The following is a 17,528-nucleotide window of genomic DNA, read 5'->3' on the forward strand; positions in this document are numbered from 1 at the left end:
ATAGTGTGATGTAGGTGAAACAACTAAGCGTACTTATATGTATGGCCAAACTCAATAATATTTGGCAGTTTAAGAAGCAGGTATCTAGGAAATTTGCTGCACTTTCAGGTTTTTTAGTTTCTAGCCGTTATTATTGTTTTAGGCTATGACTTGTATGGGGTCATTTTGTGGCTACTGGGTGATATAAGTTTGGCCCGAGTGGCTAGAAATGAAGTTTGCTCTTATAGGTTTGAATGCATAATCTTTTACTCTTAAGTTCCGAATATGTTTCCAGAATATTTTTTTTTCCAAACTACATCTTAAAAAAATGACCATTGAAACAAAAGTCTTAACTAAGAATCCAACACAATTCACATCTGGCAAAGGAGAACTGGTTGCCAATAAAAAAAAATGTAGATGAGTCTTGCACCTGAGATTACTCCCAAAACTATTTTAGACATCTAAAAGAAAAAGGCTAGAAACTAAAAGGCTATATTAATAATGTTACATCTTCCATTTTTCATGTTCTACTTTATTATTGGAAAAATGAAATTGACCCTCTTAACAAAGATTGACCTGAACAAATAGAATGACTAAAACTGAAAATCTGCCCCTAAGTTTTCTGATACATTCATTTTTGACTCACTACTACCTTGGAGACCTACCAGAGAGGCACTTCCCACAAGAAACCAACTTCAGTAAGCTCTTCGGCCTCCTACTTCTTGTTTTCAATCGCGAAAGCTGCACCAATAAATAATTCTGTAAGTGATGACTTCAAATAAATCAGTACACTCAAGTAAGTTTGCTTTAAATCAGTTTTCTTGAATGTGAGTTGGTGTCTCTATTCCTGTTAAGCCTCTAGCTCTATCAAATCATAAAACAAAAACCTACAAACGAAACCAATAGCACTAAACTGAAAATGGATTCACATCCCGTTTACACACACCAAGACTATCTTCCCGTTGATAAATATGCCAAAAAGAACATGAAACTGGCTCGATTATGCCAGCCTACTAAATTGGGTGCCGTAAAGCAACATGTCACCACTAACCTGAATAATACTATTTATAGCTATAGCCTGATATTATTTAAAGGCCTTTTATATTCAAATATGTGACACCTTTTACAGAAAACTGGTTGTATTGGCTGCATGTTATAGTTTTAAGTTTTAACATCTCATGCACTGCCTAAGCAACAGTGGAAACTATGAATATGCAATTGTCCCATCTATTTCCCTTTTTGGGAAGGCAGAGGTTTTTGCTAAAAATTTCAGAATATTCAACAGGAGGGAATAGTCTCGAAGCCATAGAATAGGCCAGTTACTTTGCTATTTTCTAAATAACCAAAAAATAAGCTATTTCTAGCTTCGGAACTCAATAGATAATGGGCCCGCCTCTAACATGTGCCTACAACACATCCCGCGCTATACTCCCTTTGCCATTGAACCGAAGCCTATGGCATAAACCAGTTGCTTTCCTCCTTTTTTTTTTTTTGTGTGTGTGTGTGTGGGGGGGGGGGGGGTAAGAGATGTCTTGGTCCATCATAACCAGGTAAATGGAAGACAAAGGCAGCCAGTAAGGAAGCATCTTCATTTGACATGTGAGGAAGTTAATCTTCATACTTGCTTACAATTGCAACTGTTTTCTTGCAGTATGTCAAGTTCCAATTAGTGGCAGAATGCAAGCAAATTATGTTGACATACTCAGAATCTAAGATGCGCAGAAAATATTCAAGGACTCTTACATTCAAAAAGAAAATAGACTTTTGAAATCTGTTTACCTTTCGGCGGGTGATTCTTTTAGCCTTCCAGCAAAGCAAGCTCCTTGATCTTGGCTCTAATCTCCTGCAGAGAAGAAATATCACATTACTACATGAGAATCAGCAACTCAAACAAGGAACATTTACCCTTTTTCCAACAACAATTGAATGTTAAGTATAAACAGTTATACCTACTATAAGAACTATTTGATATAGGAGCATCATTCCAAATAAAAAATAAAAGTAACATTCCATATGTACGAGTGACCGCCATCCGAAGCTTCAGTAAAATTGCTATAAGACAGATTTCGACCAATGTTGTTCCAGAGATCAAGTATGAAAAGAGGAAGTTCTTTGAGTAGAAAGGTCCACTTTCAGCTTCATGTGGCGCTATATCAAGGAACTATTATATATTTTATATTTTTATAATACTTGATAATTAAGAAAACTAGCAAAAGGTATTTATCAAAAAAAGAAAAAAGAAGAATTACAAAGGTATGGAAAGATATATATAATACACATCTGTAGAGAGATGGATGATACAGAAACATGCAATTGCAATATCCTCTGCCTAACTAACTTGTAGGAGAAAATTGGTGCCAAGTTCATAACTTGCATGGACAATAGGCATATGAAACTCGAGGAATGGTGTTTGTGCTTTCTGCTTTTAATTCAACTAATGATATCTACACATGATGAGTATAAGAAAAAAACTAAGTGGTGCCATATCTTCTGATGTTATACTCAAAGGTCAATCTACACTCTCAAAGAAGTATAGATAGCTTGTAACATTTTCTACGGGGTCTTATAGTTGATAACTGGTGAAGGGACAACACTAAGCTGGAGTGTGTGTTTCTAGCATGTGTATCTCTCGATCCACTTACCTGTGAAGGATGGAGGCTGCTTCTGGTACACATTTCATATAACACAAATATTCACCCCTATATCTCCTCACCCAAGTAATGAGTAGGACATTCTCTAATCTTTTGCGCATCTGTACTACTATATAAAATCAAAACAACTTAAAGAAATAGTCCTGTTTTATGCATTTAAATGGGATATTATCTATATCTTCAAGCAAATGAATGTGAAAATGGTTCAAGCAAATGAATGTGAATATGGTTATATATACAATCATATATATAACGTGGTAAAACAAGAAAGATGGGAAAAAGAGGTACATACAAATTCTCTTGTTCAAGCTTTTCAGCAATAGAAACAGCCTTGCGTTTTGACCAGCTACTTGGTTGTGTATATCCTTCTGCCTGCTGAATTACGTGGGCAAGAGATACCTTGCTCTTAACTAGGCTCAAACTCTGGCTTCTATCCCCTGATTTTCTTCGTTCAGGTATGGAGGTGGATGAATTTTTTGCTATAGACACTGTCCCTCCCGGCAAATCAGATCGTGTATTGTTGTCGATCTGACCATGGTGTTTTAATTCTCTTGGAGAAGCTTCCTCTTCAATTATCTCGCTATCACCTATTCCTCTTGAGTCAAGCTTTGCAAAAGCCAAACCTTCTCTGACATTTACTTGCGTCCTGGTGTTTTCATCAGGACCTGCCATTCTCATCCCATTACCATAAATGCTGGGGCTTGCACCTATATGAGATGCAGACAAGACCATTGGTCCAGCCCTGACGTCTTTCCCCGATTCACATCTGATTTCTATTGTCACTGGGGATCCAAGAACAGACTCAAAAGCTTGTAAAATATGACCCCTGAATTTCTCTACCTTAGATTTCGTCAGATGTGAGCTGAAGAGTAACTGCACTGTTGGAGCTGCAACGAAATTAGCAAATTAGATGAGCGCACACACCGTCTACAATGAAGCATCACTGAGCAGTATTTGATACTGTTTTTTCCAACAAGATGTCAGGACAACAGCATAATAACCTAAAAATGCTTTGTACAAGGAAAAAAAAATTGCAGCATCTGTCCATTCAATTTTGAATGACAATATGACACACTGTACATGAAACATATCTTTCCAACAGAGTCCCTCCTTCCCTCTCTCATATGTCATGTGGAACATATGCAAAGCATATACAATTGCTACAAGTCAGCATGACCTTTTTTTTCAAATGTTTGAATTACAGGAAGTCCAAAACTACAACAATTAGATGCCAGTCAAAAGGGTATCTTACAACAGAATGAATATGGACTTACAAACGGAACCAAGTTAAAAAGTGAAAAGAGTAGTATTCAGGAAGGCAAGCAATGCATTTTGTTAACATGGATGTAAATTAAGCAGGCAACCAAAAGATGTACATCAGGAATGAGATAAAGAGAGTTTCAAAAGAATGAGGGAATAAGAATGAAGCACTAAAAACACTCTCGGAATAGCAGCCTGCTACTACAGCAGCTGCAACAGGGCTTTCAAATGAAGTGCTCACCATATGCATGTCAAAATGTGCCCACTTTATGTTACTAGGTTCCAAGTCAAATCCACCTCCCCCACAAAAATAGCAAGTTTAACATCCTAGACATCTGTAAATATACGCTCAAGATCTCTATTAACCAAGAAACCAACGAATATATCCAAGAAACTTGAATAGACAGGGTTGTCCAAGAAAGCCCAACCAACTTCTTTTTTTATGGTCCAGATTTTTTTCTGAATAAGAGAAAAGAAGCTTTTCTTGGATCCACTCCATAATCGTTTCTTAAAAGATTGCAGGCCCCATAACAATGTTAAAAATAACCAAGATCTGTTTTTAGCTAATGTTAATGTGTTAAACTGATCTAGCCGAGAAAACTTTTCCAGTTTTGACCTGCTGATTAAACATGCAGTTGAAATGCACAAGCAATGAAAATAATTAAGAACAATTCACTAGTCATGACCACAAGACATAGCTAATGATACTTGTAAGAAACCTAAACGAATGTACCTGCTCCAAAGCTGAGTGAGGTAAGCTTCCCTTCTCGATACATGAACTCTTTTAAGCCATTTATTTCGATATTTTGAAGCACTTCTAACCATATTTCTTCAATATCATGGTGCAACTTATCAGGAAGCTGGCCACTGCTCATTCGATTTTTATCACTAGAGACGCTATAAGCCTTCTGAGCAAATACTCCAGCTCCATTATGCCCTTTTCCACCAATGCAAACACCTTTCATCCTGGAGTCAGAGTAAATATCACCAGAACTTCCAGCTTGAAAGTTTTCTACCCTACCTTTTGTGTCTTTGTGTGGCAAGTCAGCATGCTCAACATTACTTTTCCTGGGTCTTTCCGTTCCCCCTGCATTATTCAAGCCTAGTGGACTTTGAATAAAACTAGTGTCTGCAGAGGAATTGGGCAACATATACTGCTGGTCTGGAGCAAGTTGCAGCAATGCAGCTGTAAGCCAGGTAAGTCTGTCATTTGACATTCTCAGCTGCTTTTCAGCTTCAGACAGTGTTTTCAGAGCTTGACGCAATTTTTCCATATCCTGTTTTGATACTGCAACCAAAGAACAGAGGAAAGTAAGATCAAGCTGAACCTGGAGAACAATACGATTAAGATGGCATATAAAGTCCGGAAGTTCCTGTGAGATTTTATCGAAAGAGCATGAGAAGGCAATTAGTTGACTTGAGGAACGTGATATAAGATTCTAGTGGCAAATTGCTTGGGAAGCCATGTTGATTAACTTTCATTTGCAAGACTTATAAAGGGAAATGCAATGATGTACTGCCTGGCAATCATGAGCTGTTTGCCAGTAGTTTAGTATCCAGTATCATATAGATCTATCAAGCAGGACAACGAATAACTCATTTATTACGGAATAACCAAATTATGGAGCACTTACATGCTTGGCGGCGAAAGAACTTCCTCCGAGGCCTTTCTTTTGTGAAGTCATAGCTCCCTGCAAGTATATCAGTTATGACTGTAGCAAGTTGCGACATTAAAGCTAAGGGTTCGACACCAGATTCCATGATCTCCCTCAAATGTTTCACCGTATTGACAGTGTCTGCAGATAACGCCAAGTCAAGTAGGTCCACTAATTTCTCATCAGATATAAGTCCAACCTGTAATAGCGGTCAAGTCATAAAAAAGTTATCAGAATGTTTGATTTACATATATAAAATTAAGTTAACAGGCAACTTTTCAAAGAAGATGAAGCAAAGCTTAGCCTCTACGGAGAATAGCATGATTTTCCATAGAAGTCATCCATAAAAGCAAGTGGAAGTAATTTTAATAAAGCAGATTCCACTTCTTCATCAGAGAACAATATCTACTAAATGCCTTTCTAAATTGCTCGATATTATTATGCAACACGCAATTACAAGTCCATTAGAGGCAATTTTGGTTCTATAGGAAGCTTAAAGTACATTCAAATGTGCGCCAAGGCTTCTATCATATAATTGGATAACCTGTTAAATTTCACATTCAAGATCCCTAATGCTTCAGCAGCACTGTAAACTGATACTTAAACCTCTTACAGTTAAAACATGATATCCTCTTACGAAAGACAAGGCGCATTCCTGAAGTGAAAGATACTTAAACCTCTTACAGTTAAAACATGATATCCTCTTACGAAAGAAAGGCGCATTCCTGAAGTGAAAGATAATAGTTTAACTAGCCTTAGACACCTAACTTCCTCATTTGGCTAAAGCTTTTTGCTAAAAACTTATGAAACCAAATGGAAGTCAATCATATGCCACCCTCTTGGTGAAAGCATACTTTAAGGTAAAAAGAATGAAAAACTAAAATCTCCTTCAAACGCTGTGAAGGTCTATGTCCACCTGATAAAAGATGCAGTATGATAAATCAAAGCATGTTCAGTAATCTCCCCATTGAGGAAAGGGAGCATGAAAGAAAACAAAACTCTTGCACAAAAATTTTGAACTTTAATTTGGACATTCCATGCATACATTTGCAAATAAAATAAGGTTAAAGTGAGATCATTAGATAAATAATATAAATGCTTTAGCAATAAAGTATGAGATCTTGGTCTGCCAAGCAAGAAGGAGTTCCTTGGCTTTTGATCAGAGAAAATGCCAGAAAACGCACCAGCTCCTGCACAAGAGGAACAGAGATTCTCTGCCCAAGCAAACTCAATTGCTCAAGAGTCATTTCAGCATCTCTCAACGATCCATCTGATCTTGATGCAATAAGCTTGAGTGCGTCCTTATCGATTTCAAGATCTTCTTTGGTTGCTATCCACTGCAAAGTATAGATGATATCCGCATCCTTTAACTTGGGAAAAAAGAATTTCTGGCACCTAGATATGATTATATGAGGCAAGACATCAAGACTTGAGGATACAAGCATGAAAATGACTCGCCTAGGGGCTCTATCGACGACCTTTAGAATAGCACTCCAACAATCAGGTGACAGTGTGTCACAATCATCAAAAATAAAAACCCTATACTGGGATGGCAGTTTGGAAACAATCATATTATCAAGAAGATCCATCATATTCTCAAAATCAAAATTACTGACAGGACCTATTTCCCTTATATTCCGACTCCTTCCCATATCATGTGCAACGCAAGAATCACAAAACCCACAAGGCTTGGGATGCTCAATCGATTGGCAATTTAATGACCTTGCAAATATGCGGGCACATGAGGTCTTTCCTGTTCCATGGGGCCCATAGAAAACATAAAGCAAGCCAACCTTTCTCTTAACAGCAGCATTTGAAAGAGCTTGTGCAACTAAATTCTGTCCTACCAGATCCCGGAAAGTTCTTGGCATATACTTTTGTGTTAGACTCTGGTGCCTACTATTGCCACGCCTACGAAATTTGTGTTTCTGACCTGATCTAGCTTCCGAAGCAAGATCCGAGTCAAGTTCTTGCTTTAGCAAATTGTCAGCATAGATACCCAACTCTCCCGAATAATTGTGAACCCAAGCAGGATTGTCTGTACTTCCCTGAGAATTTGAAGCATCCAGTAGTAAGGGCAACGCCTCTGCCTCAGATTGACTAGATGAACTCGAGTATTCGGACATTATTGGCATATCAGCAGAGTCCCTCCCTCTGTGACCAATACCACTTCTTTTTGACCTTGGGTCAGACAAACCACAAGATAAGCTCTTACCTGCCATGTCAAGAAATGATTTTCCCCTATGATGAATCCTTGACCAGTTCCAAGGAATTCCACATCCATTCCTTGGAGCCCTTGCCACATTCTGGTTGGCATACTCTTCGTAGCACTCTTCTGCATGATATTTTTGGTGAGCTGAAGCTTGACCTAATGAATTTGAGGCCACAGACATTTCATTGTGGGCAAGAGCATCTCTTGAAGGAACAGAAGCCCGAGCTCTTCTTGCCCGTCGAAACTTGCGCTGTTTTACTCTGCTACTGCCATAGCCACGAGTGGTTGCCTCCGCTTGCACTGCAAATTTCTCATTACGAGTTTGCCTTCCATGAGAAGAAGCTACCTCATCACTGTCCATTGGAACATTATTTAATTGCTCAGAGAGGGTCCTTATTCGATCATCACACCTCTGCCTCTCTATTTCATTGCTAATTCTATCCCTTAGTTCAGAGTTCTCTGAAACAGTATTGTGCACCAAATCATCTGGACGCTCATCCTTGAAGTCAGTTCCCAGATTCCTACCGCTTGATTCTTCTCTCCTAACTCTCCTCCGCTCTCGAATTCCACTCTTGCTACTTCGGTCACTCGGAGCCCCTGCTACTCGCTCAGTATTAATCTCTGCAGAAGCGACTCTAGATGTCGATCGGCCAGCTAAAGGAGGTGAGCTTCCAGATAAACCTCTAGCATTCATAGGCCGGTCTACGCCTAGAGACCGCCTACCACTGCTGACAACAGCATCCCTCCTTTCACTTGTTTTAAGAAGGGCATCGACAACAGAAGGAGAATGCCATGAGGGTGGACTTGCAGAAGGATCCCTCAACGACCTTGACCTCTGAAGGACAACAAGCTCCCTCATAAGGGACCTGTCACCCAAGATGGGGCTCTGCTTATGCATGTGGTTCTTCAAATGAATACAATTTGTCAAATGTATGTGGTTTCGTAGGTGATCACTAATGTTTCCATTTGCATCCTTAAGAATCCGGTCACGGACAGCCCTGGTCATGATCAGTACATATATTGATCCAAAAACGGAAATATTCTTGAATTATGATTAGACTTCAACCAATGCATCATTCTCTCTCTAAATCTTCTCAATTATGCCCAAAAAAAAATCCAACTTTAAAATGTCTTCCAAACTCACCAGTAAAATCTCATTAGTAACACCCCAGAACCAAGTAATAATGACCTAATCAAACTCAATTCCTCAAAGATTCACCTTCCAAGACTATCAACCACACCCGGCAACTATTATACACCTTCACAATTAACCAATCTCACGTCCAGTGACTGCTAAAATTCCCAAGCAGAAAAATCTTAAACCAAATCATTAGGCAATAAAAATCCAATTAGCCAGCTGCCACTCTTGCTTACTACCCAACAAAGAAAACAAAGCGAAAACAAAAACTCATCTCAACTATAGCATAAAGATTCCAAACTGTCCGCACCCCAGTATATTTAACTCAAATACTCACAGACACCAAACAGTGATTCGACAATAACAAAGCAGCCCCACTTTTCTTCTCGAACAACACCTGAATTAACCAACCAAAAGTTTCAAGCTTTAAATAGCTTATTAGAAGTAAAGGGTCACTGTATATTCTGACTAAATGGTGGTAATTAAAGAGAAAGCAAAGATGAGAGAGAAACACTACATTACTCACCTGAATCAAGAGAGAAACTAGTTGTTCTAGTGTAGTGGCTAAGGAGCAAGTGACCCGTTACTATCATAAAAAGGTCTTTGTTTTTGGTTTACTTTTTTCTCAGATCTCTTTGTATACCATAGTTTCACATGAACTTCACGAGGGCTTCCTTCAAGAAAACGATAGAAGTTGCCACTCACCTCACAAACACACACACACACAGAGAAGAGCATGTGCATATGTGATTGTAAGCACTGTTTTAATTACTACTATATGTTTAAATGCAGAAATTGAGACAACCAGTTATGAGCTGAACAGAGCAGAAAATGGGTAGTGTTTATATTTACTAGACCAGAAGAGAGAGAAAGATTCGTGGGTGTTTGTGAAATTGTAAGAAAAAAGGGGGGCTAGAGAGAGAAAATTAGCAGAGCGAAAACACAACTATGTAAATGTTACTGATAGAGATAGAGAAAGGGAAGAATCTTGGAAAATTTGCTGAGGAATTTGGGTACACTTTTGCAAGAGAAAAAGGAAAAAGAGTTCTTTTTTGTTTTTAGCATCAAATAAATATTAATGATTGTTGGATTTTGAATTAAAATCTCTTCTCTCTCTTTTTCTAATAATGGTTTCTTTCTTGGCGTCTTTTAACATGATTTGCTTAATAATTAAATAATCATAGATTTGATTCTCCAACTATATGGTTATTAAGATGACAGTGAAGTCGGAGTAATAATACATACTTAGAAATTGTAACAAGAATGCATATTTAAGGAATAGCATACATATTTTTCTTATAGGGAGAATGTCTTTTTTTTCGTCCTTTTAACCGGAAATATTGTACTTTTTGTATTATTTGTACTTAATTATTTATTATGCATTAACGAGCTTTTATTTAATATTTTCTCTGTTCATTTTTACTTGCTCATTATACTAAAATATATTTTTTTACTTTTATTTATCAATTTTAGCAAATCAAGATAAAAATAATTTTTTTCCTACTTATTTTTCAAGATTTAAAATGCTATTATTATTATGAGTATTATGGTAAAAGATATATTTTATTTATTATGTTTAAAGGGAATACAAAGTTAATTATGAACCATTAAAAATGAACGGAGGAAGTAATAATGTTTATAGATGGAAAGAAACAATAGGGTGAGTTTGAATTTTTGGACATCCTTTCAAGTAAAAGTAACATAGCTAATAATAGCAAAATGCTACTCAAAAGTAAAGGTAGATAACATCTGTCAATACCACAAGTCAGAATGAACACAATAAGGACGTAAAAGTAAAATTGAATGAATAACTTAGGAAATTAGCAGGATGCCTATTTATAATCCTTCTTAGTTGGTGCTTTGGTGCAGGGCACACTACTATTAGGAAACAAATCTAGGCTTGCTTGGTTTAGTAAACTACTCCAATTTTGTCAAAATAACGATATTTAGCATATTTTGATTTTACAAAATTAACAGATGTATTTACACTAAAAAATTTATGCAGCTGGCGATCTTCCCAAGCTCGCAATTACTTGTTTACCTCGTACAAAAATATAAAAGTCATGATTGGTTTTTTATTATACAATTAACATTTGTAATTGTTTTGCTATTCTAATCACCCCGATCGCGGAAGAGGTACGAGGCATTATATGGTATGCGTACTAATTCCTCCATTTACAATTAGTAAAAAATGAAAATAAGACGAAAGTAGTCAAACGACTTTAAGACATTTACAAATCCTTTTAGATGTACTTACGCAATCTGTGTGCATTGCATATTACTTAACATCGTGCAAAGCAATTTTAGTGTTTATTGATGAATTTTAATATAAATATAGGAGCATAAGAATATGAGCTTACTAAATTAGCAATAATATCATGTGAAACTATTTGACTATCTAACATCAAACCTTAGGACAATAACTAACCTGATTAAAATATATAAACTCTCTTAAATACCCTTACATGACACATGTGATGATTTAACTCAAATTACATTTTAAAAAGGCTATTTAAAGTACATTACTTTTGTTATAAACGGTTATGGAAACATTAGTAAATTAAAATTAAATTCAAACGCCACCTAAATAAACGGTGAAGTTTTTGAATTTGGTGGGGGCCAATAGCCAAAGAGTTCCGTTTGGTTCGAAATACCGTTGCAGTGTACGTACGGTCTCAACTCTCAAGTGTTATTTGGACTTTGGACTATTTATTGCTTTCAACTGTTTGATAGGACATTCTTGGGTGGCACATGCTTACCTACATTTTTATCTTAAATTGGAAAATAATCGTCCTTTTGAAAAAGCAAAAAAAAAAACTCAGAAAAAGAGGGAAAAGAAATAATGAGTACTTACACAAGAACAAAGAAAAAGAGGAATCATAAAGATTCTAAGAGTCTTTCACAAAATAATTGTTCATTTAATTCTCATAATCGTCCTTACATTGACCCTTTAAATAGTAGAAATTTTAAAAAGAAAGAGTAAAGACAAATAAGAATGTCCAAGTGCTTATTTCATTTTTATAGATTTCATAATGCTATACTGAAGGGAACAAGATCAGAATTTCTATTCGTACATTCCAGCTCTAGCTTTAGAAATTTTCCCCGGAAACAATAAGGGGTCATCTGGTCGGGAAACAAGTTGTCTCATGATTAATTATTTCGGAGTTAGTTATGTTACTCGTCCAATGCGGATTAAAAAACGTTACAATCCCGAGATTAGCTATACCACATTTTTATCACAATTAAATATGAGATAAAGATTTAATTTCAGAATTAATTATCCATTATCTCTCGTACCAAACGAGCCCTAAATCATTTTCAAGGTACTCAATATTGTGGAATGCCTAAAATAAGCTAGCTAGCAAAATGGACTAACTTTACCAAGTTATCTTGAATGATGAATACTAGCGCCTAGTGGTTTCTATAATTCTATCTATTGTCAATAAAGGGTGAAAATGACTAGAAGAGAGGAAGAAACTAATCAATGTAGCCAATTTTCGAAGCTCTATACCATAAAGTTCTAGTAACTAGATATTCGAAGAACAAAGAGGAGTTCACATATTCAACTTTTATATTTTATTCAATATATATATATATATATATATATATATATATATATATATATATATAAATTCCTTTTTTCCAAGAGGGACACACTAATTTTGTGCGTTGGAATTTCACTATTCGCTGTACGCTGAAGCTCAGGGGCAGATTTAGTGTATTAGTTATGAATTTTCGTGAACACAGTAACTTTTGCCAAAATTTTGTATTTGTATTGAAAAATTCATCAAATGTATAAGAATATTTAGTTTGGAGTTCAGTCTGTTAATTCAGTTATTATTGTGTATTAACTTGAAATTTTTGTAGGAACTCTTAAACTTAAAATCCTGGACATGTCTTTATTAACCAGTATGTAAAAGAGAAACTCATAGTAATTCAAATTAACTCTATTTAGAACCCATAAGTATTAAGTTTTCAGAATTAATCCAACAGTTGCATCTTTTCCTTCTCAGAATTCAATTTCAACACGAGACCAAGTGAAAGGTAGCCTTTTGTTCATTACAAATTAGTTTCAGCACTTAATTTTTTTTTGTACTTAAGAAATGAGCTACTTTCAATTAAAGGTGTTTATCGGGCGGGCTGGGACGGGCTGGACACAAAAATGGTCAGCCCATTAGGGTTACGGGCGAGTTGTTAACGGGCTGAAGTTAACGGGCTGGTGGCGGGCTGGAATTTTTCGGGTTCTATAGGGCCCGTACGGGTTCGGGCTTAGCGGGTTTGGGCGGTTCGGGCTTTCGTATTTTTTTTTTTTAACTATCTTATATTTTTCTTTTTCAATATTATTGATAGTTAAGTACTTAAGTGTTTTCAAACTTTTAAGGGTTAAAATTAAAGATTAGAATTGAACTTTTAAGGGTTAGAATTAAAAGAACAAACTAAAAGTGTAAAACATAAAACATATTAACATAAATGCATAAGTCTATATAAAAAATATTGAATAAGAGTATAAGACATTATGCAATATAAAAAATTCATAATATTTAAGTAACTTTGATATTTTTATTGAATAATATATAGTACTTCTAATTAATTTGCAAGTTCTTTTTTTATTTTTTAAATATTTGAACTTGCAAATTAAAAAATTTACAACAATTGTTAAAACAAAAAGAAGTAATAGTAAATCAAATGTTTTGCTCATCTTTGTAAGCTCTTCCATGTCAATGTGAGGTGCTTGGTTTCCGGTATTATAATCGGTACCATAAACCATTATATCTCCAATTTCTTGGTCTTCTTCTTCATCTACCTCGTCGCGCCCTTGATTTCGTCGTTCTGATTTAATCCAATCTCTGAAGCACACTAGAACTTCCAAAGCGTTGTTGCCCAATGAATGATGGGTATCTCCTAGTTGCTGTCTTGCTTGGCTAAATGCGCTCTCTGATGCGACTGTTGAAATAGGCACATTTAGAACGTCTCGAGCCATGGCCGAAAGAACAGGAAACTGATTTGCGTTGCTCTTCCACCAACTCAGAGGTAAAAAATCATTTGTGAGGGGATCCGGTGACTTTTGCAAGTAGAATTGGAGTTCATCAATATTCCGGCTACTGGTTTGTTGATGCTCTCCTAATGTAGACCAAATCAAATAATCTTGAACATTATCATCATCTTCCAAATTTGTTCCAGATGTTGAAGTATTACTTGAAGGAATATTTGCATCTACAACCGAAGAAGCATCAACAATGTTAGCATAATAATTATACAAAATTTGTAAATATTTGTGCAGATCAGAAATACAAGTCTCAGTATCAGGAGTTTCAGTTGGTCCTATATCCATATAAGTATATAAAGCATTGATTAATTGGCGACACTTTATCATTTTGATAGTAGGGTTTAAAATAGCACCAATTAGGTAAATAGGGGGAATTGGGAAGAAATATTTTTTAAACTTATCTAGCATGGTTTCAACAACATTAGTATATCCCTCTTTCGCCTTCAACTTATGTAGTAAAAGAGAAATTTCAGCAATGTGAACTAAACCATTTACAATAGTAGGATAATAAGCTCCAGAAAACTCAAGTGTAGCCACATAAAATTTTTGTAAAAATTGTACAACATCATGAATGACATCCCAATTTTTAGATGTTAACAGGCGGTTAGGATCGATACAATGAGAATTAGCAACTTCAGTTATAGGCATTCTATATTTATAACAACATCTTAGGAACAAATAAGTATAATTCCACCTAGTAACTATTTCTTCAGGCATGAGTCTTGGTTTTAGTCCATAGTGTACACATTTTTCCTTAAATGCATTTAATCTAGCACTTCTATTATTTCCTTGAATTACACCAACAGCTCTTCTAACTAAAGTGATGTCATTGTGAAATAAGTCAAGGCCACTCTTCACAATCAAGTTATAAATATGACATGCACATCTAATATGAAATATTTCAGGAAGTGGTGGGCGTAGATGCAATTTTAGTAATGTAATAGCAGAAGTGTTGTTAGAAGCATTATCAAATGACATACACAAAACTTTTTCAGAAAGATTATAAAATAAAGCAACTTCATGGATAGTAGCACTTATAAACGCACCAGTATGACTTTGATCTTCATCATATTTAAAAGCAATAATACGTTTTTGCATACAAAAATTATCATCTATTCAATGGCATGTAACAGTTAAATAATCATTTCCATTTACAGCACGACCAATATCAGGAGTAAGAGAAACTTTACAAGAAAGACTAGCGAACAAATAACGTATATATGTCTGATATTGTCCATAAAGACTAAAGATATCAGATCTACAAGTACTTCTAGGAATACCTTTAAACATAGAGTTATAAATTCTTTGAATATAAGTAAGAAGATATGGTGAAGAAGCAAAACTAAAAGGTAAACAACCTAAAACAATCATTTTAGCTAATTCTTCTCGATCTTTTTTAATATCGTATTTACCCATTAACCCCCCAGTGACCGGGTTAAGTTTTTGTTGCCCAGCTTCATCGCCTACTCCCCAATCAGTAGAATGAATTTCTTCCATGTGCCTACGAAGTTGACCCGTTCCCCCATTCTTACCGGGCTCGTATTTATAAACTTCATTACATATTTTACATTTTACATAATCTTTCTCATTTTCAAGTCTATCAAAAAAATTCCAACACTTACTTCTTAATCTTCTATTCTTCTTAATAGGCAAAGGAGGCTTACTTACACTTCCACCTCTAATATTTTGACTAGCATTACCGGGTGTAGGTGGTGGTGTTTCAAGATTATCGGGTGATTGAATATCATCTAAAATATCATCTAAATCATCATCAATACCAAAATTTTCTTGAAGTAGCTCATAATCTACATTTACGTTTTCGGGTGAACTTTCAGAAACATGTGTTGCACTACTAGAAGAACCACCTCTTACTCTTTTGGAATTTTTCTTACTACCACCTTTACTAGTGCAAGCTTTTTTGGCCGCTCTAAGTAAATCCATTATCTAATTTAAAACAAAAAATTCAAATAATAATTCTAAATAATAAAGAGAAAGGGATGGAACGAGTGTACCGGGATTCCGAATGCCGCACTAAATTTGATATAGAAACGAGAAAGTAGAAACTCAAACTTCAAATCTTCAATTGATATTTGATAACTTGATAATTGATGTCACACTTCACTTGAATAATTGAATTAGAAATTTATGATAATAATACTTTTGTAATGAAAGTATGAAACTTGTAAGTTGAAACTTGAAAGCTTGAAATAATGAGCAATTGAGAATATTATCAAGAGAGAATTGAGAGATAATTAGAGAGAATTGAGAGATAATTGTGAGGAATAATGAAAAAGAAAGGGAGTATTTATAGTTTTTTAAAAGGATTCAATTGCAATTTACAAATTATAAAGGGGGGGGGGGGGGGAGCTAAAATATAAATAATATATCAAATTTTGTTTTTGACAGATTTGGCCGTTGGCCAACGGTCATTTTTGAAATTTGACCGTTGGCAACGGTCAGATTTAATTTTTTTTTTTTAAAAAAATTAGGCGGTTTAGCGGGCTGTCGCGGGCTGAGGCCCGTTAAGAACCCGTTAAGGGCTTAACGGGTTGTGGCGGGTTCGGGTACCCGTTTGGCGAAAACTTAACGTTACTAGCCCTCCCCCCGTCCAACCCGTCCCAACCCGCAAACATATGCACAGTAACGGGCTGGACCGGGCTGACTCGGGTTGACCCGGGTTGTTAGCGGGTCAGCCCGGCCCGATTAACACCTCTACTTTCAATTAAGGGATCTTTGTACAAATAGTCACAAATTCATTGTTTTTTTTTAAATCAGTATACATAGATTATGTAATAATTATACACAGTTAGATATATATTATATATAAACTATACTTATATAATACATTTATTAGCTATATTTAATTTAAGTGATTGCATTAGTGATTATTAAAATTAATTATCCTTGAATTAATTACCGAAAATTTGTTCAAGACAAAGGGAAAAACAAGATTCCCACCCTGAACAATCTTAAGAAGATGATCGAAATGGAATAATCTAAAAGCAGAGTAAAATTGTACGGTACAATTTGTACCAAATGAAACGATGGCGACAAATTAAAATTGGGAAATCCTCTCTGCATCAAAATCAAAAGCATCTTACAAGTAAGGCACTGTCAACCTCCATGCCACGTGTTTCTCTCATTTAGACTGACCTAACATGACTCATGCTTGTCATCTCTACATTATTAATAAATAAAAACATTCACCTCATACTATTTGAATTCAGTTACCTTATTTTATTATATATTTGAAAAAACATGAAAATACAATTTCGAGTGCAAATGCCAAAAGGTTCAACTTTTGAGTATTTTGCAAAAGTTCAAAAATAACAACAGGCAAGTGGCAAGTAGTAGCTAGCAAATCTCTATAGAGGAATCACCAGCAAATATACCTGAGCCTGAGTTCAAGGCAATTTGAAAGAGAAGGCAAGTCAACAATATAATTAAATTAAGAGAAAATAGTAATTTCAAGTTGAAATTGAATAAATATATAATTGAAGGCTGAGCAAACAATATATACTAAATCGAGGAGACAGGACACGTTCCTGTGCTGGAACTCCATCCCTCAGAAGAAACAAGAAAGGAA

General features: G+C 35.6%; 1 protein-coding gene across 1 annotated transcript; it reads right to left on the minus strand.

Annotated features, from left to right (window-relative positions):
• Positions 1–357: 357 nt before the first annotated feature.
• On the minus strand, positions 358–9,994 carry LOC107807661 (protein STICHEL-like 3). Its single transcript, XM_016632085.2, has 7 exons — positions 9,422–9,994; positions 6,730–9,292; positions 5,525–5,744; positions 4,624–5,178; positions 2,923–3,517; positions 1,759–1,822; positions 358–720 (listed from the first exon to the last, which is right to left on the minus strand). The coding sequence occupies exons 2-7, from the start codon at positions 8,761–8,763 to the stop codon at positions 628–630; spliced, it is 3,561 nt and encodes a 1,186-aa protein (XP_016487571.2). The 5' UTR covers positions 8,764–9,292; positions 9,422–9,994; the 3' UTR covers positions 358–627.
• Between the last annotated feature and the right edge of the window lie 7,534 nt (positions 9,995–17,528).

Source organism: Nicotiana tabacum, chromosome 3 (assembly GCF_000715075.1).
Source record: "Nicotiana tabacum cultivar K326 chromosome 3, ASM71507v2, whole genome shotgun sequence".
NCBI classification, from domain to species: Eukaryota; Viridiplantae; Streptophyta; class Magnoliopsida; order Solanales; family Solanaceae; genus Nicotiana; species Nicotiana tabacum.